The sequence below is a fragment of the Telopea speciosissima genome, chromosome 6 (genome assembly GCF_018873765.1).
Source record: "Telopea speciosissima isolate NSW1024214 ecotype Mountain lineage chromosome 6, Tspe_v1, whole genome shotgun sequence".
Taxonomy (NCBI): Eukaryota; Viridiplantae; Streptophyta; class Magnoliopsida; order Proteales; family Proteaceae; genus Telopea; species Telopea speciosissima.
This window is the reverse complement of record NC_057921.1, coordinates 10,781,785-10,808,942: the sequence shown is the minus strand read 5'-3', so window position 1 is coordinate 10,808,942 and position 27,158 is coordinate 10,781,785. Positions and strand designations below refer to the sequence as shown.

Sequence of the window (27,158 nt, the reverse complement as noted above, 5' to 3'; positions counted from 1 at the left end):
TGCCTATAAATAGCCCCCCTCCACCCCTCAATTGAACAAGTTCCAAGTTATGGGAGAGGGGGCACCCCAGAGCTCCGTTTTTTGTTTTTTCCTATTTTCCTTGTTTAAGGGCTTTTCCCCAACCCGATTTTCGGCCTTCGAGTCTAGTTCCTCTGTCCGAAGTCCAGGTCACCCGACCAATTTTTGTCCAAGTCCCGGGAATCCCCTATTGCCTAGCCCCTCTGTCCGACGTCCAAATACCTATTTTCCGACATTATTATTCTGAGGTCCTAACACCCGATATCCGTGAGCCATTACACTGTCCGACACCCAAGTATATGGGTTCTGAAACTTTTCGACGCCGTTACTCCGTCCGAGGTACTAAAACCCGACATCCGTAAGCCGTTACTTTGCCCGACACCCGAGTGTTTGGACTTCGAAGCTATCCGACACCGTTATTCTGTCTGAGGTCCTAGCACCCGGCACCCGTAAGCCGTTACTGTTACACCCGCGCCCGGATTTGCTATTTAATAATAATTTCTCTCTCGTGTGACGTGTAGATTCTGTTGCCGTGTATGCTGGTGAGTTGTTTTCACTTGTGGTCAAGCCTAGCCACAAGGTCATTGACCAGTTCATGGGTCTGCCTGTGGAGGAGAGGTTCCTTAACCGACAGTGGGGAAGATTTATCGATGGTGATTTCGTCGATCATCCTCCTAGCACGAGTCCACGAAGCGAGGAGTACCGGAAGGCGATCCCTGTGTCCCCGTAGTTAGACACCTCCTTTGGCGATGAGCTTAGTATCGCGATTGGGAAACTATTCGGGATCACGAAGGACACGTTGTGACGGCCGAGGGGTAAGACACTAACCTTGTGAATGATACTGTACCCTACTCTAGTTGACCTTGAAGTGTGGGCCAAAGCCCGACCAATTTCTTTAGGTTTCTACCTTTACAGCAGCAACGGACGCACGAGCGGACTCACCAAGACTGAATCCACCCGTTAGTCCGCCCGTGCTGTTTTTGCAGTCTCTGTGTTTTCCTTGCTTGGGACCCACAGCCCGTGCCTCGGACACCCTATTTTAGCCTTTTAGACGAGGTTGGTCTCATCCTTGGTTCCCTTGGTTTGTGGGTTTGCCATTTGGGTGGACCCATTGGCCAATTAGACCTCTTTAATGAGTTTTGACTCATTAAGCCCCAATCCAAACAGACCTTAAGAGGGAGATTAGTCTTAAAAACCAAGACTTAACTCTCAAGCCTCATTTACTTCTCTGCCTACCTAAAACGTTGGAGACTTGGAGCATTGAAGGCCTTGGTGGAGGGAAAACTTGGAGGGAGCTGTGGAGGTGGAGGATCATCCACATATCTAACCTTAAGGTAAATGACCTCACCTACCTCCCTCTCTTTTCCATTTCCGGGTTCGGAGATCCCTTTGAAATCGATTCCAAACTTGGGGATTTCTCATGAAAACCCAATAAACCCTAGTTAATGCCCCTTTGAGATTCACATTCCTTGTTCTCAATGCATCCCTGGCTTTGAATGGCCCTTATGCTGTTCAAGCATTTAACCCTAGCTTTGGTTTGGGAAGAACCTTGGGGATGGACCTAAATCTCTCAAATCCCCTTATCTCCTTGAAGGGCCATATGTATTGGACCTCCAACGAAGGTCTGAGCTCACCTCCCCAACCCCAGGACCCTTATGGATCCATGAATGAAGGGTTGGAGGTGATGCTCTTCGCACATCATACTAAGTACTCTGAGATCGGATGATACCCGTTTCTACCACCACTATCATGCACACACGCACGTCATGGAAACACACAGCCCCGTGGTTAGTCGTTGGACCCCACGTGTAGGCATGGGTAATTCGCAGCGAAGCCACAACCCTTGATATTTACTGTACGGGTCTAGAATCACCGGCGAGGGTATTCACTAGTGTGTCGTGGGGTACTTTGTTACCCAAAAAGGGCACTAGGTTAATTACTCTGAGATCATGTGACCTATTCCCCAGGTATATTAAAAGAACCACGTACCTGGAATTTGCGACCACAAGCAATAGGTATATCGGTTTTGTCAAGGGTAACCTTGTTCTGTCCTATCAACCTGCCTATTGCATGCATCATGTAGGAAATTAGACCATATACGATTAGTATATGCCACAAACTAACATAATAGGGCTTAAAGCGAGATTCTCGGTGGTCTACCTTTCTTAATATGGAATACCTGTCATAAGAAGGGGCTCTATCCGTCCCTCGATAGTCCCTCGTCAAAAATGACATCCGTCTGGGCTAGTGTATAAAAAAAAATGTTGCCTCGATTGTCCCTCAGAGAATGATACGCTATCCCATATAGTACGTCAATGATAGAGCTCTGATCATCCCGCGATACGAGGCATCCCGTATTTGCAAAGGATAGACCGCTGAGAGATTCTCAATTTAGCCATTTTCTTTGTTGCTGTGTAATGATTCCAATTTGACCTAAACCATCGAACAACGAAGGATTTATGGTGTCACTACATCAATTCTAAGATCATAAGGGCCTTCCCTGATTAATCCTGGGTGCCGGTGTAATTACACGATTAATTACCTAAATAAGCTGGAACCAAGAGGTCAAAGGCAAATTGTTGTGCAAACTAACCTTGTTTGTATATATTTGTTTGTGTATATCTTCTGGAATAAATAAATAAAAATATATAAAGAAAAATCTTCACAAGTCCTAAAATAAGTTTTGTAAAGCAAAATCCACGACAGGAAATATTCCTGTTACTCGTGTGGGCCCATCATGATAATGGGCTAACCCGAGTTGGTCCAATCTAATCCCAAAAGGTCTTAAGTACTTCCATTCCTCCACTTACACAGAGTCTAGTAAGGTCATCACCCAGTGAGAGCACCATGGATCCACCAGAGGCCAGCTCTTCAGAAGAAGTATTAAGTCAGGAAATGGTCAGCACGCAAAGAGAAATGACAGAGATGAAACAGCTAGTTACACAAATGGTTCAGGCAATGCAAGGTCAGCCTCGAGGAGATAATGTACAAATCCCTGCAGAACCCAGAGTGGCATCTACAACCAAAGTGCAACCCAAAGTTGTGATAGAAGAGGAGGAAGTTGTGGTCGTCAACACCCCGCAGAATCCCCCCGAGACTGAAAGAGAAAAGCAAACGAGGGAGAAGGTCGAGAAACAGGAAATTGCCATGAAGGGTAAGTTAGCTTTGAAACCAGAGGATGATTTGATCTTCTTTCCGACAGGAAAAATACCTAAAGACTTCAAATTGAAGCTTGACAAATTTGACGGAACTGGAGACCCCAAACCCCATCTGAAAATCTTCATCATCGTGGCCAAGTCATAGGAACTCACAGAAAACCAAATGGGTCAGGCCTTCCTTTACTCATTAGTTGGATCAACTCTGAAGTGGCTCACCCAATTGGACCAGACTCAAACTCAAACCTGATCGGCAGTTGTGAAGGCATTCACTAAGCAATACTCATACAATATTGAAGTGGATATCACATGGCGAGAGTTGGAGCCACTAAGGCAAGGGCCGAATGAAGGGTTCTCCAATTTTATCATGAGGTTTAGAGAGAAGGCTGCAAAAATATGGAGCCGCCCGATGGAAGCAGAACAGGTGGAGATGATCTTAGAGAATCTTGGATGGAGAATATCATGATTGTCTCTACTGTCAACACCTCACAACTTTCGAAGCACTCATGACCACAGGGAAGCGCATTGAAGACAAATTGTTCAGAGAGGCACACGGTCAAGATAGTCGCACAATGCAAAATCAGAACCAAAACACGGAGGTGAATATGGTAAATTCAAGTCAGCATGAGTTCACTGATTTAGGTATCACCAGGTCTATGGCGTATGTTGAATTGAAGAAACTAGAGCTTTTGAGCACAGTTCGACCGTGACCCGTCAGAGATCCTCCACCATCTTGGTATGACCCGGATCACTACTATGACTATCACACCCAAAAGGGGCACCCTACTGATGAATGCATCGCACTTGGGCATGCTATCCAAGACCTACTAGAAGCAGGAAAGTTCAAGCCAGGGGCCAAACAACAATCTGTTAATCAAACAATCAACGTCCTTGAAGAAGATTTAGAAGGATTTGACCCCACCTCCTTGATCCAAGCTTCGCCGATTCCTCCAGAAGAGGTAGTGACAGGTCGAAAGTCTCCATCAATGATGTTCGCCCAGGATGTCTATAAATCTTCTCTTCCTTCAACAACCGATATGTCCAAGCCGAATGGGCCTGAAGGCAGTGAAGAGATCAAGGAAGAAGAGGTTTTGGCAGGATTGTAATCTCGGATTGACCTTTTGCCTTTCCATCTCCAATAACAGATTATGCATCAGGTCTTACAATCAAGGAGCAAAGATTGTCTAGAGCTTCTCCATGAAATTACTCTCTTCAATCATGGGAATGATGACCTCCAAGGACTCCCTGTCCATCCAGATTATCCTTTCTTCAATATCTTCGAGGATAAGAAATCTATACCAGTAGTCTACTGAAGCCCTTTGTTTCCTCAGGTACCTCTGCGAAAGATACGTGATAGCATTCAGCTTCCGTGTTCCAGATTTGTTGACCTATATAAGCCAAGATGAATCGCATCCAGAATTTGTTCCGCCTCAGTCAAATACAATGTCGTTCCTTCTTCGGTTTCAAACACAGACTCAATGGCTCGAGCAATTATTTGGATGTGCAAAATGGAATATCCTCCATACCCTCCATAGTCCTTACTGGATACAGGAGTGGCAAGAAGAACCATATGCAAATCAAATCCTGTGTCGACCTCACTGCACCTTTCATTCTGGTACAACATTCAGTTTGGTAGATTCTTTAATAGATGATGATTGGGAGAAGTTAATGAATCATTTGTGTGAGATTAATGGAGTCCCTAAAGAACAGATTCCTCCAAGTTTATGGGAAAATCCTTTTGATGTTACCACCAGTTTTAAAAGGGAATACTTCTTTTGCATTGCCAACCTACAAAGTGGTGGAATCGTCGAAGAAAGTTCTTCGTATTCCTACAATGGAACAGGGACAGACACTGATTGAGGACATCACTATCGCTCGAAGGTGTTAAACTACGATCATTAACTTGATGAGCATCAGTCTCGCTGGCCGACTTAAAATGGATCCAGTACCCAGCTTTGGTTAGAAGGGCACTTTTGATGGTACAAACTGCACAGTCCCGTGACAAAGCATTGACAGTACTTCACTCTTGTGTAGATAGGATCGCACTGAAGACATCATTAGGTCCGCGTCCCTTAGGTCTTTAAGTTCTTTCATTCAGTCAAATTTCTTTGTGTAATCTCATCCACAGTGTGTTGTTCATTAGCTATTAATGAACATGTTTTCCTTTCCATCTATCCAATCTCTTTCTTTTTACTTTCATTCGAATAACAGTTTAGGACGATCTCCTAACTGTTAGTAAAAAAAAATCCATTAACACTTTCCCCAATGTCAACGTCTTGTTGGTCAAAGGTCTTGAGCTTTCTATACATCTGATCCCCTTCCAACGAGCTGGAAGTATAGATGAAGGTTTCATCTTCTAAAGCTTGTTAAGGGAGACCCCCTTTGGCCACTAGTTGTCCCAGATAAATCCTAAGACAGCAAAATCCGCTAGTCCCCCAGTTGTGCCTTAGCTTTTTCTTGATAAAAAAAAAAAAAACTCACCTGGCCTGCCTACACCCCATTATCCAAGTATCATATTGCTTATCAAATGCCCCACTAGCTTCTAGGGTCCAACCAGAAGGAGCTTTCGTGTCAAAGAAAGATGTCACAAGGGCAATACGTTTCCGAAGGATAAAAAAAAAAGTAGCTCCGTCTCCACAACCAAAGTTGGGCCAATCTCAAAAGAAAAAGAAAAAAAAAAAAGAGAGGATACATTGGCTCAAGATATTGCAAACAATTGGGGGCAATTAGACCATGGGGCAAAAATTGCCAATTTTCCTTCGGGGATGGAATTGTCAAAACTATCAATCGATCTTCGAAGATAAAGTTACCAAAACCCTCAGTTGAAGCACGAGAGGGATTGCCAAACTTCTTGATTACACTACTGAAAAGAAAAGTTCCCCAACAAGTTCAATTACCAGACTCTTGGTTAAATTTTGGGAGCAGAAGTGTCATGCCATGATTGGACCCTAGGGGCACATTTGAACCTCTATCATCCTTTGGAACCCAGTCCTAAGCCCCATTACAACCTAGTAAAGCCCTCCGAGGAAAAATGATGAGGAGATTCTCATCCCCAGCTACGAGCTCACCCAGCTATGATGGAACTTAATTATCAAGGCTTTGACGATTGAAACATCTTTGTCCTGAACTACGTTTGACCTGATCCCTAATTAGGGTACGTAGGCAACTTGATAAAAGAACAATCAGGTTTGGTCCTCCCACATGTACAGTCCTCCGTCCATCCATCTACTTTTCCATCTCTTCTACTCTCCATATTTCTACTTTGCCCTCTTCTTCGTCAGTATCTCCCTCTTTGATGAGGCCCAATGATAATAAAAAAAAGTTTAAAAAATAAATAAAAGGAATGTCTAAAACTGTCTACCAAGATCAAGAGAATTTATGATGTGGAACGTCTGCAGCAGTATGCTTGCCCTTTTAACCAGCAAGGTGAATAGGGGCATACCAGAAGAGGAATCAGGTTATTACGAGGGCAATCTCTATCCAAGATGATGGGGCATAAGGAAGAAAGTTTGTTTCCTGGCCAATCTACAGGGCAAGGACATGCAACATTAAAGATGGATTCTGTCCGTAGGGATCAATTTCTAATCATTGAAGAATCTCGGCCTAAACAGACGAAATGACCACGCAGAAGGACAAAGCTACCCGTGGAGGAAGGAAATAATGACCTAACCACCCAACTTGGTCGTATCCATTTTGACTCACTGGGGAAAAGTTCTACCCATTCAATCTTAGCCCCTCAATGTTTGTCGAACTTACGCGTGTAACAGGGATGTGAATGCGCAACAGGCTTTCAAAATGAAATGCTTTTGCAATTAAAATGTTTTTCAAAAAGAAAAAAATATAAGAGAAAGAAGGAAAAAAAATTAATAAAATAAAAAGTGTGAATCACAATCATGAAAAATGCTTGAGTGACTCCCAGATTGTCTATCTAGGTTTTTGGTGATGCCATAATAATTGTTCACTAACCATTTGTGAAGAACAGGTGTTGTGCAGTACAAAAATGGAAGATATTTGGTAAGTATTTATGATCGCGTGTGATTACGTTTCATTTGTCCATGTTCGCGTCATAGGATTGTTTTCTCATTACATAAAAAAAAATAAAAATTCATAGGATTGTTTTCACTTTTGTAATTTAGATAATGTTTGTTACTGTAGTACTCGCGCACTACTTGACTTCTCATAGTAATATTGGATTGCTTTTCAATTTTCATCATGCATAAGGATTGTATTGTCATATGTATCGTCCAGTGCTTTGATTTCTATCGTAACCTACTCATTTGATCACCATTGAACTCATGTACAATCAGATCTCATATTACTTAACTCCCATCACACTCACGTTTGGCTTTACCAAACCTTCGATCTCTTCTGCACTTGCGCGCAATTTAATTATTCAACCACTGCTGAATTCATCAATGACCTTTAAAAATTCCGCACTCTTGGCAACATGATCCTATTAATCTCCACTATACTCGTGTATAGCTTGATCATTCATTAAACCCACTATACTCGTGTATAGTTTGACCGTCCTACGAATTTGATCCCCCTTGTACTCGTGTACAAGTTAATCATTGACTTTTCTGATCCTTGCTATACTCATGTGTGGTTAGACCGTCCAATGAATCTTCGATCTCAGCTGTACTCTCATTCAGATTGATCCATCAAAAGATCGAATCCAGTCGAGCGATGCCATCTCATCCTCAAAAGATTAAATCCGGTCGAGCGATGCTCAAATGGTCGCACATAGTCCCTCTAATTTCCGCTACACTCGCGTATAGTCCGACCTCCCGTAGTTTCCTGATTTCTGTTGTACTTGCAAATAACCCAACCTCCCGTGCTCTCCTAAGCTCTTCTATACTCGTGTATAGTCCGACCTCCCGTGGTCTTCTGATCTCCGCTATACTCACGTATAGTCCGACCTCCCGTGGTCTCCCGATCTCTGTTATACTAGCGTATAGCTCAATCTCCCGTTGTCTGATCTCCACTATACTCGCGTATAGTCCGACCTCCTGTGGTCTCCTGATTTCCACTATACTCGCGTGTAGTCCAACCTCCCATGGTCTCCTGATTTCCCCTATACTCGTGTATAGTCCAACCACCCATGGTCTTCTGATCTCCCCTATACTCGTGTATAGTCCAACCTCTCGTGGTCTCCCGATCTCCGCTATACTCACGTATCGTCCGATTTCCTGTGGTCTTCTGATCTCTGATAGAATCGCGTATGGCTTGATCACTCGTTGACCCCATCCTTGTGGTTGAGTGACGCCACCTCATCCTCGAAACCAAAATCCCGTAGAGCGATGCTCAATATCTAAACCTTGCTGAGTGTTGCTCAAAATCAAAATCCTGTTGAGCATTGCTCAAAATCAAAACCCTACCGAGCATTGCTCAAAATCAAAACCCTGTTGAGCATTGCACAAAATCAAAACTCTGTTGAGCGTTGCTCAAAATTAAAACCCTGTTGAGCGTTGCTCAAAATCAAAACCCTGCTGAGCGTTGCTCAAAACCAAAACTCTATTGAAGAACCCAAATCCTGCTGAGCGTTGCTCAAAATCAAAACCAAATCTACGATGTTGCCCAAAATCAAAATCTAGTCGAGCGTTACTCAAAATCAAAATCCAGTTGAGCGTTGCTTAAAATCAAAATCCAGTCGAACGTTGCTCAAAATCAAAATCCCATCGAGCATTTCTCAAAAATCAGAATCTAGCAGAGCGTTGCTCAGAACCATTATCCATTATCAGTCATCCATTGTCATCTGATCTTTGGATCGCCAGTTGCCATCCGATCTTTTGATCGCCCATTGCCATCCGATCTTTTGATCACCCATTGCCATCTGATCTCTGATTACCCGTTGACAATCCGATCTCTTGATCGCCCATCGCCATCTAACCTTTGATTACCCGTTGCCATCTGATCTTCGATCATCCGCTGTCATTCGCCCATTGCCATCTAATCTTTTGATCACCCGTTCCCATCTGATCTTTGATCACCCATTGACATTCGATCTTTTGATCGTCCATTGTAATCCGATCTTCGATCATCTGCTGTCATTCCTCCGTTGTCATCCGATCTTTTGATCGCCCGTTGCCATTTGATCTTTGATCATCTGCTGTCAACCCAATCTTTTGATCACCCATTGCCATCAGAACTTCGACCCACGTTGACATCTGATCTTCTTGATCAACCAATTAAGCACCTGTTGCTACCGAACGGTTTGCCGAAATAGGTTTTATCGTTCACATTTCAAAAGACACACCAAGTGGTTTGCCGAAATAGGCTTTATCGTTCAAATTTCAAAAGCCTCACTGAACTGTTTGCCGAGATAGGTTTTATCGTTCCAAACACAAAAGGGTTTCACCGAATGGGTTACCGAAATAGGATTTATCATTCAGTGAGTGATTTACCGAATCAGATTTTGTTGTTCAAAACGTCGTCACCTATGAGCAAAGTGGTGGTAGTAGTTGCTCAACCCAAGGAAGTTTACTGAAAGGTTTACCAAGGGACCTCCATTACCTTTGAGCAAAGTGATGGAGTAGTTGCTTGACCCAAGGAGGCATATTGAATAGTTTGCCGAGGGAACACTGTCGCCTATGAGCAAAGTGACGGTAGTAGTTGCTCAAAAGATTTGTCAAATGGTTTACCGAAACGCGGTTTTATCGTTCAACTCCACCACTTTTGAGCAAAGTGGTAGCAGTATATGCTCCTGGTGACAAAATCAAGCGGTCCTTTGTCTTTACCCTTTGGCTGTGGGTACAGGCCTCGACCAAAGAGGGGAAAACTATAGACGCTGAATTTTGTCACTACCACCAGTGATGACGACAACAAGACGCGAAAGACTGGCAATGCCCTTTGGAAACCCATTCAAAAAAACACCACCCTATTTCACCTCGAAAAGCGTACCCAACCTCGTTAGTCGACACATGGTAGTAGTCCTGTGTGGCAGCCCCACACGTGGAGCGAAGCACGCATGCGGCAGCCCGCTGCGGCAATCTTGCGCAGCACCCGCACGATTCTGACCCCGTGTGCGCTATCGGCGGCGTCTGTGCTGCGTTGCCATGCACTGCTGTGCGCATCCTAAACCCTTTTTTTTGTTTTGCTCCCCTGCGGCACTGCAATGCACCCTCGGCAGCGCCACCAGGCAGGATTTTGTCTATAAATAGCCACTCTCCACCCCTCATTTGAACAAGTTCAAAGTTGTGGGAGAGGGGGCACCCCTAGAGCTCCGTTTTCTGTTTTTTCCTATTTTAGGGGCTTTTCTCCAACCTGATTTCGGGCCTTCGAGCCTAGTCCCTCTGTCCGAAGTCCTGGTCACCCAAATCCGCCTTCCCCGACCACTTTTTGTCCAAGCCCCGGGAATCCCCCATGGCCTAGCCCCTCTGTCCGACGTCCAAATACCCATTTACTGATGCTGTTATTCTGTCTGAGGTCCTAGCACCCGATATCCATGAGCCGTTACTCTGGCCGACACCCGAGTGTCTGGGTTTCGAAACTTTTCGACGCCGTTACTCTGTCCGAGGTCCTAACACCCGACATCCGTAAGCCATTACTCTGCCCGACACCCGAGTGTCTGGACACCGAAACTATCCGACGCCGTTATTCTATCCGAGGTCCTCCTAGCACCCGACACCCGTAAGCCGTTACTCTACCTGACGAAGGATAAAGCCAGTCTTTTGCCTCCACTTGAGCTAGGGGACGGGATCCGTCTCGCATAATTGTATTGGTTTAAAGCATATAGGTATTTATTTTCTTCATTGAACCTTGAATTTCGTAACAATGTAGACTTTTAAATTATTCTCATGTAGTGTACAGTAGTTAATGTAAATTAGATTAATGTTAGTTAAGTTGTTTGCACACCATTTTAACCATACATGTGGGAATAGGACATTTAAAAAAGGGAGAATATTCGAAAACAAGCATCTAATAGAAAGACTAGTTTGCCCGGGCTAGATGGGTGCCTAACACCTTCCCACTCTAGTAACCTGACCACTTACCCCGAATCTTTGACCAGACCAAACGAAGTCCCGTAGCCCTTCACAAGGCTACACCAATGGGTCCTAGGCCCTAATCCTAAGTGGCAACTCCATTTCATTTTATTATATGACCCCCATTCCTTGATAAATTGACATACCCCTGAGATGATGCATTCCTTCTCTCTCCAACCGAGGAGCATAATAATAACCCCTCCGAGCCCTACAAGAACGCGCGGTTCGGGAATGGATCCTCACACCTAGGTGTTTTATTTCATCTTAAAATATCTAGATGATCCTAGGATGTAAGGATACCAAGTGCCCAAGCTCAGTTAATCACCTATGGACTTGATCTAAAAACCCTACAATAGGTAGCTCATACTATAGACTAACTAAGTCAATCTGGACCTAAATGGTTAACATCTATCATGATCATTGACTTAGTCCTGTGATAACCTAAATGGAACTTGTTTTGGTTCACTTGGCATGGGATAAGAGCCTATTGGAAATTATGTCTACATAATATGCTTAAATTTGAGAAAGGCCATTTACTGCACTGGCGATCGACCGACTCTAAATTGAGCAGACCAATGTGCTTAAGAGTTGATGACCGATACATGATCCATTGGTTACCGAGAGCACCGTTCTGCAGATAGATGCAAGGTCAATCGACTGACTCTAAATTTGAGAAAGGCCATTTATTCCACTGGCGACCGACCGACTCTAAATTGAGTAGACCAATGTGCTTAAAAGCTGATGACTGATACATGATACACTAGTTACCAAGAGCACCCTTCTACAAATAGATGCAAGGTCGGTCGACCGGCAGATTGTCCAAACAATGTCCGAGAGGTGTTCTTCGCAGTCTACATGGTGGTCAGCGATTGGCTCTAGAAAGTGGTCGACTGGAATTTAAAAAATACACCAGTTTGAAACAATAATGGCTAGTTTTTTTACTGTTGAAATATTGCCTATAAATAATGGAAAGGCTTGAGTTTCAAAGGAGAGAATTTGGACAAAATAGATGAAAACTCTGTCGGGACAACATTCTGAAATATTCCACTACTAATGTGCTAGAACTTGAAGATGATGCAGATACTGCTTTGGACCGACCCAAACCCATTTGGGTATCCAGATGGAGATGAACCGGGTCTAGTTTGAGGTCTTGGGTCTAGTAGAATATTAGGGATTTATTTTATTTTGGTAGATAATATTTTATTCAGTCAATTTTAGAAATTGGGATACATTTGCAAGTGTTAGAGTTGGTTAAGAATCTTAGGATATTGTTTCCTTTGTTAAAGTTTGTTTCTAAGTTTACAAGGTTTCCCTTCTTAGTTGGATTTTCTTCTTCTAAATAGCTTGTATTAGGATGAAATTTCAGATTGAATAGAATGGAACAGTTGATAATGGTTTGAGTAGCCTCCGGATTGTGTACGAGCTTTCTCCCCCCTCCCTTCTTCTTCTTATGCGATTTCTTCTCTCTCCCCCTGCTAACCGGCCCTCTACCAATTTGGTATCAAAGGCGAAGGATCCATCATCCTTCCCCAATCGACCTTTCTCTTTCCCTTCCCATTACTGTTCCTCTTGCTTGCTCAGTTAATGGTACTCATCCTACCGAGAGTTAAGATTAAAAAAAAACAGAGAAAATATCACTCCCGCAGCAACCCCAAGCCCATCCCTGTGATCTCCGCAGGCAACCCCAAACCAACTGCCTCAACTTAGACCCCAACTCCACCCCCTTCAACTCCCACAGTAACTCTCCCTTTGACTCCAGCGACAACCCCTCCCTTTGATTCCACTCCCTTCGCAAAAACCTCAACCCACCGCCCCACTGAACCAACCTCATCCCATTGTTTCCACAGCAAAACCCCTCTCTGCATTTAGCACAAACAACTCCTTCCTTTTCTCTCCGTTCGACACACCCCTTGCCCTAGGTCCCCGTCAGCAACCAAATAAGGAAGAAAAAAAAAAAACCCTCCTGATTCCCACCGTTTTCAGTTCCCACTTTCTGTGAAACAATCGAACCTCCCCCATCATCTTCCCTTTCACTCTTTTCTCAGATCTTCACCGAATGAAGAAAAAAAAAAAAAAGAAGAGAACAGAGAGCGAGAGCTGGCAAAAAAAAAAACCACAAATACCTGGTTCTTGAAGCTCCAGCATCGAGTTACCCTCCTTTGAAGTCGAACTTCCCAGCTTGGTCTGACTCGAACTCCTGTCCCGAGACCTCCACCATTTTCTCCGCAAGCTTCCCTGGAGTTGTAGACTCCTATAAGAAGACCACCACTGTCGGTAACTTGTATACCCCTTCCCCTTTTGTTTTTTTTTTTTTTTCAATTGACCCCAATACCTCTTTTTCTTGTTTTTCTGTTTTATTTACTGTTAATCCCCATAATACCCCTGCCCTTTTTTATTCCTTTTAAACTCCTATTATATTATTCTTCCAAGGATACCCCTCCCTCTCACGGTTCCTTTATGTTTCCTATTTTGTTTTTTAGTTCCCCATAATACCCCTATCTTTCTCTCTTATCACCTCATTCCCTTAACTTTTATTTGTTCCAAGTAGATTCCCAGTGTTTAATTTTGTTACCCATCATATCCTTTCTTTGGTCTGCCTTAGTAACCCTTTCAGATTCCTTTTAATTACAAACCTGGTATGGACTCTTTTGTGTTCAAATTTAGAGTGCATTTGCCTAATGGAAAGCTTACTATGTTGTTTATTAATGAAGGGCAAAGCAACAATTTCAACTCATGATCTGTGGTAGAGATGTTATCAAAGAAGGACCAGATCATTATTCACTCTGAGGATTATGTATTCGTCGAATTCTCTGTTTCTTATTATTGTAACGGTGCATATTGTGAAGTGTTTGATTCTCCCTGACGCATTATTAAATTGAGTCATGAATGGTTGGAAGACGGAAAGGCATCGTTGATCGTGACAGAAACTTGTGCACCCTACATCCTTTTCACAAGCCCCAGACATTCACTCTTCATGGGTTAGTTGATGAAGTTTGTTCCAAGCTAAAAGAGGCAGCACCAATAATCCAACCTCAATCAGAACAGAAAATATTGGCAACAGAAGACAAGAAGCCTCACCCAGCATAGCAAATAGGATCAACGGAAGACAAGAAGATTGTGGATCAGGTAACGACAGAATCCAGCGCAGTGAAAGCTATTTCCCATCATGATCTTCTCCACAATTTTCAACCCATGGATGCACCTCCAAAGCTTCATATTTTGAATTTTCTTCAAGTTGCAGACATGGACGCTATAGCCCCCACTTGTGAGCTTTTATTTCTACTATTCTACAAAACTCGTGAGCGAGTTTTTGTCAACATCGGGGAAAGTGATGCAGATACACTGCCTTGGACCAACCCAAACCCCGTTGGGTATCCAGGTGGAGATGTACAGGGTCCAGTTTGAGGTCCTGGGTCTAGTAGGATATTAGGAATTTATTCTATTTAGGTAGATAATATATTATTCAGTAAATTTTAGAAAGGGAGATACATTTGCAAGTGTTAGAGTTGGTTAGGAATCTTAGGAGATTGTTTCCTTGTTAAAGTTTGTTTCTAAGTTTACTAGGTTTCCTTTGTTAGTTGGATTTTTTTCTTTTAAATAGCTTGTATTAGGATGAAATTTCAGATTGAATAGAATGGAACAGTTGATTGTGGTTTGAGTAGCCTCCTGGCTGTGTGCGAGCTTTCTCTCCCCACCCCCTTCTTCTTCTTATGCAATTTCTTCTCTCTCCCCCTGCAACTCTGATTCTTCTAAGCTTCTCCTCTTCTCCTAACCGGCCCTCCACCAGAAGATCTAATGAACTATTGAGCAATAGAGGCTGAGATTCAAAGAGCTTGAACTTGCAAATCAGAACAGCCATTGAGCATGAGCTACTAATCAAAGGGGATCAACCCATGTGCTAAAACTTGCATACTCACCTAAAAAGAGGTAAATTTGTGTTTGGCCTTAAAGCCATTGTGAATCACTTTTTAGTGATTGTGCTGGTGAAGGATATTGAGGCCCTTATCGTTGGTAATGTGCTGCTCCCACCTTTAAACGGAGATTGTTTAGGTGTCGCTCCCCCCTTTAAACGGATATTGTTTAGGTGCCACTCCCTCCTTTAAACAGAAATTGTTTAGGTATCGCTCCCCCTTTATATGGAGATTGTTTAAGTGCAGCTCCCCCCTCCCCTCCTTTAAACGAAGATTGTTTGATCACGGTGGTGATCTTGGTGTAAAAGTGTTGCTCCCTCCTTTATACAAAGATTGTTAATTCCAAGCCGGCAAAGGTTTTAGGAGTGGATGTAGGACAGCAGTGAGGTCGTGCCGAACCACTATAAATATTGTGTGTATTGTCTCTATTTCCCCATTTTATCTCCATTGTTAATTTTATTGTTGTTAACTAAAAACGTTTAGATATTTGAGTTAGCAAACAGAGGAGGGTTTCAAAATAAATTTTGAAGTTGGGATTTTATTCCGTACTTCCTAATTCACCTCCTCTTGGATTTGCCCTATACCAACTAATTACAAGGAAGCTCCCAACTAAAAAACTTTCTAATTACCACCAAGGGACCTTGGACTTGACTGATGGGCTGTATTCTTGAAGTTCTGACTTCCAAATCCAATTGTATCGATTCAGCTAACCTAATGCTACTGCATGACTTCTCCTTTTCTGAAAGAACTCAACCTCGCCAAGTTCAGATGAGGACCAAATATGTTGTCAGATTCAACTCATTGGAGGACAAACTATCTTCTTGTCCTCTTGAGCTTAAGGGTTGGGAGGTCCTTGGAGGGAAGAAGCTTCATCTCTAGCCCTTCATGCTTCAAAGAATAAGTATTCTCATACCCATAGTGTTGCACCATCTTGTCGAAAAGCCATGGTTGGCCAAACAGGATGTGACAAACATTCAAAGGTAGCACGTCCCACTGTACTATATATACTTACCCACCAATTAAATATGTGAGCAAAAACCTCTCATAAATTTTAATTGTTGTTCAACCAAACAATCTTGTAAGGGTTAGGATGCAGTTCTGTCTTCAACCTAGGTTTACAAACTACATCTTCAATAATGACGTTGATACAATTCCCACTGTCAATTACTATTGTGCACAATTGCCCGTAGTAACACACCTTTGTCTAAGAAATAATGTTACAGAACCGACCATCCTCTTTAGAAATTTTGTTAGTAGTAAAAAATGGACGAAGAATGTAACAAGGTTGTCCTTCCCCATCACTGTCACGGCCTCCGCCTATACTAGCCTTACGCTTTACTTCCAACTAACAATCTCATTCTTTTGTTGCTCTTCTGAAGCATTAGCTATAAGAGCATCCTTATCAGTAAAGGAAACTAGGTGATTAGGACACTAAGTAGAGAAATGTTTGTACCCCTTTCAAGTGAAACACTATATCACCCCTTCTCTTGAAGTAGATCCTTCAGAACTACACCCTTGAGGAGTAAGAGTTGTAGTGAGGCCTATAAGATACCATAGAAGACCTGCTGGCCTATAGTTTACTGAATGGTTACTCAGGTGAAAAGGGTTCTGACTTGCGCTATCAACCTTAGAGAAGGTGTCTGTGAAATTCCTTCAGTTGTAGGACTTCTTCAGACTCTCCTCTACTTGATAAGCCATCTGGACCGTGTCATCCATCGAAGGCAACCTACTATAAGTCTCCAGCAATAATTTGAGGATGCAGCCCATTCCAAAATTAAGCCACTAACACATCTTCATCCTACTTAAGTCAGACCTTATGGCCAAGTAATAGAATTTAGCCATGTATTCTTGACATACCCGCCTTGCTTCAATTGTGTGAACTGAATGTGCATCCACTTACTTCTAGGTAAGAATCTCCTGTTCAAGACCTCTTTCATCTCATCCCATGTATTAACCAGCCCATTACCTCAAGTCTGATTCTGCTGCTGATACTTTATCCACCAAACTCGAGCCGGTCCCTTCAATTTGGCTTCAGCAAATAGGTTTTCTTACCTCACTCAAGCCATCCCATCGAAAGAATAGCTCCAAGCTATGAGTCTAGTCAAGAAACTGTCCAAGACTGTTATCTCCATTAAAGTCTAAAACAGCCAACTTTGCTCCTCTCTCAGCTCCATAAGGCGGATTATCAAAAGGTCAACAAGTCCCATGGGGTGACAGTGGTGATGTGATGTGTGATAGTGGTGGTAGAGGAACAATGTGAGACTGACCACCTTGTTGAGATCCCACACTTCCTTCAAAAGAATTCATCCCATGCTGATTGGGAATAATGATAGTTATCAATGGAGGTTGGCCGTGAGAAGAACTAAACGGTTGTGGGATAGAACTGGAAGTCTCAAACCTGAGTAGGACTCCTTCCTTGGTCAGAAGGTGCCAATCTGTCAATGGCAGCTTGTAGAGATGCCATCATGGACTGAAGATTATTAGTATTGAGGTATCAACACTAGCCTGAAGAGTACTGATAATCATAGTTCGAGAACTCGTGAGATCTCGGTTTTTTAAGAAGTCGAGACGAGATGGGATACAATATTTAAAAGTGCATAATCTCGGTTGATATCTCGGGTAACTCGAGATCTCGACCATCTCGACCCATCTAACTCTTCAAAGTGTACATAACTCGATAAAACTCGACAGAACTCGATCGAGTTTTGCGCAGAACCTGTTTTCTTCTCCTTTTGAACTTCAAGACTTCTGTGAGCCATTTTGGCTCTGGATTTGAAGTTGTAACTTGCCGGAGAGTTGATTCAGCTACACAATTGAAGGATTCAGGTACACATCTTCAAGATTCATCTCAAATTTAAAGGATTTTTCAAAAGTAAACTATTTTTCCCCAAATCTATTTTTTTCAAAAAAAATTGTTCAAACCTTTGTAGATTCATATCATTTTAAGATATGTTACATAACTTTGGACGATCTATCACTTGATGGAGTCCGAATTTTTCTGTTATTATTTTTTTTTTTAAATATTTTCTGCAAAATAAAATGCTTTTTTTGAAAAAAAAATTGAAAAAAATAGGATGAATATTGATTGTTTAGATGATTTTCATGTAAGTTGGACAACGTTGGATGCTCTACAGCCTCATGGAGTTATTTTATTTTTTCATCCATTAAAAAATTATTTTATTCTTCAGAATTAATAAATATATTATTAAAACTTTAAAAAATATGAATAGTATTAAGGAAAAATACCTGTTTTTGTTGGAAAACTATGTACAACATATGTACATAATGTCCAACTTCAAATGGTGTCAAATACATCATTACAATATAATGTTTTATACTCTAAGGCATAGTTGTCACGGCTGTTAGGTGACCCAAGGCGGTGGGGAGGGACAAAATTCAAGGCGAAACCAACCAGGCGAACAAGGCGTCCAGGACGCCCGCCTAGGCGGTCAAGTTGTCCAAGGCTCCGCCGCCTAGGTGACGCCTTGACAACTATGCTCTAAGGTATAAATATTTTTAATAAAAATTCTAAATTTTATTTTTAATTAAGAAATAAATACTAGGGTAAACGGATAAATAACAGATAGCTATTTGATTGTTCTAGTAGCTTGACATTATGTTTAATAGTTACAAATACAATACTTTAAGTCTGTAATAGTTACTAATACATGTTGTTTTTATGTAACAGAGTAAAAAGTAAGACACTTGATACACAATGGGGGACTGTGTTAATATAGCATGGCAACATGGAGTCCCGATGTTTGAGGATAAAAAGAAGTCTAAGTGTAACTATTGTGAAAAGTTGCTATCTAGAGGAGCCACTAGCTTAAAGCAACATTTGGCTGGTACAAGTACAGATGTTACCACATGCAGAAATGTTCCTTACCGAGTGCAGCAGGCCATGACACAACACTTGAGAGGAGGATGAGCAAAGAAAGCTGAGAGGGAAAGGCAACAAAGAGAATTTGATGAGGCAGTGCTAGAAAGGCCTGGTGTAGAAATACATGATGGAGATGAAACTGAATATAGGGCTTCACGTGGTGAGTTCGAATCAGAGGCTGAGTTGAGAATGTACCAGCAGACTTTGCCAGAGAGTAGACAAAGTTTTCATTTTGAGAATATGAGAGCATATGAGCAAGCAAGAGGAGCTGGTGGATCTGGCTCAGCTGCACCAGAGCAACAAGATGAGAGGAGGAGAAGCACTAGCACAAGACAGAATCCCTATATCCCACCACCCCCAACCCGACCACGAGTACATTCCCCAGATCCCATTTTTTAGCAGGATGCAACTATTTTTAGGCAACAAGATGCCTACCAGCCAACCATCCCGCAAGTATTTGGTGGTAAACAAGAGGAAGCACGGAATGCCTTTAGCAAGTTCATGTTCTACAATGGCATTCCAGCTAATGTAGCATAGGGTACATACTATCGTTCATTCCTTGACGTTGCAAGGAAGGCTGGCCCAAGATGGAAGGGACCCATACCATATGAATTATATAATGTATATTTGCCTAAAGAGGTAGATGAGCTGAAAGCGTACATTGAGAGTCTGAAACCAAGGTGGGAGATGTATGGGGTTATCCTTATGGCTGATAGTTAGACTGGACCTACTAGACAGTCCATTATCAATTTCATGGTGAGTTGCAATGGGAAGACAGTATTCTTAAAGTCTGTCGATACATCGAAGTATATAAAGGATGCATCATACTTGTATAAGAAACTGAAGCAAGTGGTGGTGGAGGATGATATAGGAGCAAAGAACGTTATCCAAATTGTGACGGATAACGGTTCTAACTTTAAAAAGGCTAGAGAGAAGTTGATGAACAAGAAGAGTAAGAGGACCCGCATCTTTTGGACTCTGTGTGCAGCACATCCCATTGATCTAATGCTCAAGGACATGGGGTAGAAAACTTTGGTGGCAAGTATGGTCAAGAGGGCAAGACAAGTGACCACATTTGTATTTAACCATGGTTATGCTTTAGCCATGTTGAGGGAAAAATGCAATGGCGATTTAGTGAGGCCGGGTGTCACCCGATTTGCCACCAATTACATTGCATTGAAGAGCTTTCAGAAGAAGGTGGTAGGTCTGAGGTCTATGTTTGCAAGTGAACAGTAATTTAGTTGGCAGGGGTCTAAGTCAGAAGAAGGGAGGGCAGCACAAGAGATCATTGCAAGTGACCAATTCTGGAAGGACTTGCATAAAGTTGTTGCTATATTAGAGCCAGTGGTGGCAGTAATAAGGATGGTTGATACAAAGAAGAAACCTACCTTCCACCACATTTATGCTGCCCTTTAGAAGATGAAGGAAATGGTCAGAGCTGCCATACCCCGAAGTGCAAGGTCATATATTAACATCATTGATGAGCGATGGGAGAAGCACTTGAGTCATCCATTGCATAAAGCTGGTGAGTTCAACACTTCAACATCCTTTACACTTTACATGAGTATTTACATTTACATATTCAAAAACTCAAAAGCATTAAGTCACTAACAAGTAATATTTGTGGTTTCTACTTTACCAGCATACTATCTGAATCCAAAGTACCATTACTCGCATAATCATGGGCTAGACACAGATTTGTTAGTGGCAGTTCAAAATGTTATTGAGAAGTTGGAGCCCAATGCAACGACACAGGGTAAGTGCAATGATGAGGTGAGAGTATGGGATTTGGTACTTTGGTGATAAGTAAAGGAATGTAATTTCTAAATAGTAAATACTAATGCCTCTAACAATATTTGAAATTTGGAATAAAAACAGATCTTCAGAGAGGCTAGCACAAGTTTCAGTCGAAAAGCTGCAGTGGAGGGTAGTAGACAAAAGTCAGACCCTAGTAGGTGGCATGGCATTACAATTCTGAATTATAATTTTATCCCTTTATAATGTACATATTCCTAATATTCTATATTTGTAATGCAGCTGATTGGTAGGTACTTTATGGTACAAGTTCACCCAACCTAAGGAAGATAGCAGTGAGAGTGCTCTCACAGACTTGTTCATCCTCCGGATGCAAGCACAACTGGAGTACATTCGCATTGGTCCACTCAAAGAGGCAGAACAGATTGGGTCACCAACAACTAGAGCATCTAGTGCATGTGCATTACAATATGAGACTAAGGATGAGGCACATACGTGAAGGAATGGACACCAATAATAAAGAACCCATTGAGCTTGCAAACATATTCTAGGAGGACTCTGATGATGATGAGGAACTCTTATTCCAGTGGGTAAGGGATTGTGGTGCACCTGATATGGATCAGCCTGAGGGTAGGCCCGACCCCACCATTGCATCCGTAACCGGTATAGATGTTGAGGACTATATGTCTCAAGAGGGCATGCGCATTCAAAGTCATCGAGACCTTTTGAGGCTGCAATAGGAAGGGCTAATGACAATGATGGCGATGATGATGGTGATGATGATGGTGGTGGCATGCAGAGTGGTGGTTATTTTGATGATCATCATAAGGGGATGTGCGAGCAGTACCAGTATGAGGTGGGAATGCAGGCGGATCTTGTGCATTACACAGGTGAGTCTCAATTTATGCATGCCACACAGGATCAAGACCATGGTGCCCCCTCTACGTACAAAAGAAAGAAAGGTCGCAATCAGTCACAGGCTCAAGATGATGACATGAGTATACAGACCATGCTTGCAAGTTTTGGAAGCATGAGTATAGATAATACTAGTGAGCGTCAATCGTAGCATTCATCTCAGCCTCATCATGACTATGATTATGGACAGCAAAGCTCCGGTTCTGAACATAGTAGCTATGGTCAATTTGGGCAGCCAACACTTCAGTTCGACAATCAAAGCACTGGGTCAGGTTTTGGGCCCATATTCCCAATCCCAAACCAGCCACATCCATACATGCCTCAATATGACAGTAGTAGTAGATCTAATGCCGCCTCATGGCAACCGCTATACCCTAGGATAGGGAACTTGACATATGTTGATGACAACTCTTATACGATTGTTGTGGAAAACTATGTGCAACAGTACAGCAACACTATGTCATGGGAAGACTATGTGGCACTAGTACTGAATGCCTAATTCAAGGGTATTTTATGTGATAATAATTATAACATTGTTAAACAGTTTGATGTATCACTTTAACATTTATAATGCTTATTAAGTTGTTTTACTATTACTTGAACGTTTTGCTTGCTTTCTATTACTAAATTATGTCATTTATGTGTGGAGTAGGGTATTTTAGTACATCGTCGCCTACCAACTTAGTATCCGATGTAAAAGTTCTATTTGGACTTTGTTTTGCAAAATCTGATAATGTCATTGTGTTTAAATGGCCTAAAATAGGCCAAATACCAAGTTTCAAACCCAAACTAGGTCTAAAAGCCACCGAGTTGAGGTTTCGAGTTCAAAAAAAAAAAATGCACCAACTAGACCGAGATCTCGGTTTTTCCCAGGGTCGAAATGGGGACGAGTTCCAAGTTTTAGAACCTTGCTGATAATAGTTTCTAGGATCTCAAAGAAGAAAGAGACCTGACCTCAGATTTGACAGACATGAACATATTCGGTTTTGAGAAAGTTAAGAAGAAACACAGTTTAAAGAGAGAGATGGAGAAGCGGAGTAAGAGGGACAGAGTAGCAGGCCCTAGGATCTGATAGCAAAATAATGCAATCTGAAATCCAACGGATTATGGATCTCAGATGCAAACAAAACCACTAATAGGTTATTAGATATGCAGTCAAACAGAATTTAGCATTAAGCAAATGGGTTCAAAAGCAAACAAAACAGAGAGTCAATTCTGATTTAGCTAACAGTTCACAGAATTTCAGATCCTGAGAAGCAGAATTTTAAGCTTTGATTTCTGGTCTTAAATCAGAGAACCAAAATATCTGAAAACCAAATCTGATATTAATTTCCTGCAAACAAAATAGAAGATTATATATTCTGATCTGCTCCTAACAAACCTGATTGCAGGGAACCTTGATGTAAATAAGTCACTTAGAGGGCTTATTTTATTGAAAATAAGCTTTGGGTTGGGTTATGTAGGTATTGGACTTTTCATCCCATGGGTTTATTTTGTAATTGGCAAATTTAATGGGCCTAAAATTCGGTAGAAAATAAGAAAACGGGATTTACTTCCTTAGTTTAGTTAGAGTCCTATTTTGAGTTTGTTTTCTTTATTAGTTCACTTTTTTAGTCAATTTAGGTTATCTTATTAGTTCACTTTTCTTTAAATCTATTTTTGAGTCTTCTATATAAGTTTGTAAGGGAGGCCACCATGGTACACGAATTTGATTAATGAAATATTGGCTTTAGCCTTTCTAAAAATCCTGAGATAGGTTGGGTGAGATGCCCAGGCTGAGATAGCCATTCCCTTCCCCAACCCCATTCCATCTATCTCCATTCAAGCTCCAGTTCTGCCCTAGCTGATCTCTTGAAGAAAAGTTGCTGGAAATTCTATGCAAGGTTCAAGATATTTTCAAACAACAAGTAAGTCTGAAATTGAAATTCTACAATTATTCTTCTTCCCTTCTAGAAGGTCACATGCAAGGTGATTTTCGCAAGAATTCTGCCCAGCCAAATCTAACCATTAGAACCTGCTGCAATTTTGATCGAATCTTCCTCAAACCCTAAGAGAGACTCAATCCAAATTTCATTACCATCTACTCAGCCGATTCTCTGAAATTACCTTTTTACCCCTCAATCCTATTTCTACCAGGATTCCTCAATAACTTCAGATTTAGTCAACTGATTTAACTATAACTTTCAGCATATATTCTCTCCCATATAATCCACACTCTCCTAACTTAACCCTAAAATATAACCCTAGGTCCCATCAAACCCTAACCCTAATTTACAATTTTCACATATTTGACATAGCCAAATTACCCATTCAAGAACAGATCCTGGTTATTGGTTCTAATTGGTCTCCTACCAATTTAGAATTACATTAAACCTCCTCAATGCTTGCATCAGATCTGGACATAGAAAAGAGAAGTAAGAAGTTGCAGAGAGAGAGAGAGAGAGAGAGAATAGGTTGGAAAGAAAAGGAAGAAATCTGCAGGAAAAAAAAGTGCTGCATCTATCACCAACCCTAGTTTTACGACCTACACACTCTAGTCCTAAATGGCCAAACTCATAGGCTAAATTAATTTTCTTTACATAATATGAAAGGGCTTCATTAGCTGTCATACATTAGTATCTCAGAAATAGTAGTACAATGAAAAGAGTCAAGAACTGATATACACCAATCATTATCCTTCCTGAAAATATAACCATGGTTAAAGAATGTTGCATCTATCACAGAGCTATTACTAAGTGGAATGAGAGAGAGATGGAACTAAGGTATTTCGCAAGCAGAGAGTAAGGAAAGAGGCTACAAAACATCTTAGATTCTACAATTGGTGGTTATGGACTCATGGTAGGAACCAACACTCAAGCAAAGAGGGTATTACAACAAGAGACCAAGGGAGAGGGAGTGATTCCCCTCGCATGACAGTCAAGGAAGCTTCACTTCCAGAATTTCTCAACACTATGCTTTCACAGAAATGAAATTGAATGCGTTGGAAAATGCACATTCAATGGACATTGGACAAGTACAATTCAGAGACCGAATCCCAAGAACACATTTGCAATTGCAGGGACAGAGCCAGTGGCTGTATGCAACGTTGGATAGGATATTGTATGGTCAACAGCTCTTAGAGGAGCTCTTTCTACATACTAGTGGCACAGAGACTGCCCAAATTCCAACTATCAAAGTTTTGATTTATAAAACCAAGGGCCAATGCCTCCTATAAGCATTTGAATAAGTTTTTTTTTTTTTTTTTTTAATTTCTTGGGACCAGCCTTGACATAAGAAAAAGGCAACAAACAAAATCATCGCCCCACTAAAAGCACACTCACTGTCCACAACAAATTCATCTCAACTGCCCACTGATAATTCCAGGACATCATACTGTCGCAAACCCTAAGATTTAATTTTTTTTTTATCATCCTTAGATAGACATCAAGGAATCCAGCAAGCAAGATGACATGCCTTGCTATCAAAGAGAAAGAAAGTGTACTCTCAAATCAAGCCCTTCACAACGCTTATGCTAGCACTGAATTGAAAAGCAAACGCACGGTTAGAGCAACTTAAAATTGGAACATATTAATCACCACTATATGTTTCATGATACAGTATTGATCATCTGGGGATGTTTCAGCATAAATTTATCCGTTTCAAAATTTTATCCATAAAAAGTATCCTTCAAACATCTAAATCTACAAAGAAAGAGAACTGAATCAGGAAACCCGAGAGATGATACAAGCACATAAACAGAGCGAGGGAAGGGGAAGTATAAGCATACCTGTGAAGGAATTGGCGTATCTGAGGATGATGAGGGCCGACGAGAAGACGTTGGAGCTTCAAAGCAAGCCTGTAAGTTCGTTTCAATCCCAAAAAGTAAGCCGTTCCCAATGTGATCTCCCAAAGCACCATTGTCTCTCTTTCTTTGCGTCTGTGTGACTGCGAGACTCGGTCTCAACGTATGATATCAGTGGAAGGAAACCATAGGGCGTCTTTGGTATCACTTTTCATTTCCTTTGTGGCCTATTTAAAAAAAGGGAAAAAGTTTTCTGTGTGGGAGTGAAAAAGGAAAAAGTTCTCTATCGGGGAGTGTGGCCTACTGTCAAACCCTGCCCCTGACAAGTTGGAATTTTGGTTCAAGGACAGGAACCCCTGATCAGACAACCAGGATCACTGTGGAGCATCACTCCACTCAATGAGATCAATGAGAATGCGTTGAACAAGTTTCCCTATATACCTGTCAGAAGATGGATAGCAGACCCCTGTTCTTGCACAGCTCACAGCCGGATGTATGGCTTGAACCACAGGTATTCTCTTTCCTCCTTAAAGTGGTGGGACCCACCTCTGGAAAATCATGTAAAAACCCCTAATGGGCATGTGGGGACAATACCCTGACCTAGGGTCAAACCCCTGTGCAATCCCCCTTTGAATTCATGTTGCTGGAATTCACTGGGCCATGGCACTGGGCGATGTGGCAACGCCCAGAGACATCGCCCAGTGGCTGTTTTTGCATATTTTTAATTATTAAAAATATGGGGACCACCCCACTTGACCATGGACACCCTCCAGTGATAGAGGGGACTCTAAGGGACCACCTCATATCCCTGGTTCATTGCGGACCCCACCAGAGAGCCCAAAACTGAACAGAATCAGTTCCAAAAATCAGTTTTTAAAAGAGGGACTGAAGGTAAACAGGCCTTAGTTGGCCTTGGCTTATAAATAGGAGGCTTTGGGCTCATTTTAGAGCCCTTGGCAAATCTGAAATCCGAGAGAGGAAGGAGAGGAAAGAAGAGAGAGAAAGGAGAGGAAGAAGAGGAGGAGGAAGGGAGAAGAAAGAGAAGGAGTTGTTGCAGCCCATCTCAGGCTAATCCGAGCTCACCCACAGCCCTATTCAGGTATAGAAACTCCCCCATACCTATTGTACCTGTTCTTTCCCATTCTTGTTGTGCTTTGCAACCCGGGGCAGCCCAGACAAGCTAGGGTTTGCCCAGTCTGGCTCCAGATCTTCCATGCATGCATAGGGCATGGGAGATCTGTGAATTTTATCACTTTTCAATAGGCATTTATGCTGCTGCCATGGCCGAAACCTGGTTGTGCCCACCTGCGCTGCCAGATGGCCTATTGGCCAGTGTTTTTGGAACCCTATGAGCTGGCTAAGGCTGCACAGCCCTAACCCTAGATGGGTACAACCTCAAGCCCCCTTGTTTCAGGTAATTTCAGATCTGTACAAGGCTGGAACTGAATTCCAAGCCTAACCAAAACCCTAAACACTATTCATCTTGGTTGCTTGGGCAGCCACAGTCAGCCTAACTGGAACCCTGATGGAGAAACCAATTGGACCATGATGTAGACCATCACTGGGGCTACCTAAATCCCTAAATATGTAGAGGATCAAGTATGAGCCCAACCATGCAAGCCCAGCCTTGGAAACTCAGCCTGTATCGATTCTACAGGCACTGGGCGATGCACTAGGCGATGCAGACATCGCCTAGAGCCAACGCCCAGTGAAGGGAATTTGGCTGGAATGATGGACAGACCTAGGGGATTTCACCCACAT

The 27,158-nt window shown here is 42.1% G+C and overlaps 1 protein-coding gene across 1 annotated transcript in view; it reads right to left on the bottom strand.

The window, feature by feature from the left end:
- Nucleotides 1-25,559, bottom strand: part of LOC122663774 — a 63,082-nt gene extending 37,523 nt beyond the window's left edge. Inside the window, exon 1 of the mRNA XM_043859418.1 lies at nucleotides 25,383-25,559. Within this exon, the coding sequence (XP_043715353.1) occupies nucleotides 25,383-25,513 (131 nt within the window). The 5' untranslated portion in view covers nucleotides 25,514-25,559. The remainder of the gene's footprint in view (nucleotides 1-25,382) is intronic.
- Nucleotides 25,560-27,158: the final 1,599 nt, after the last annotated feature.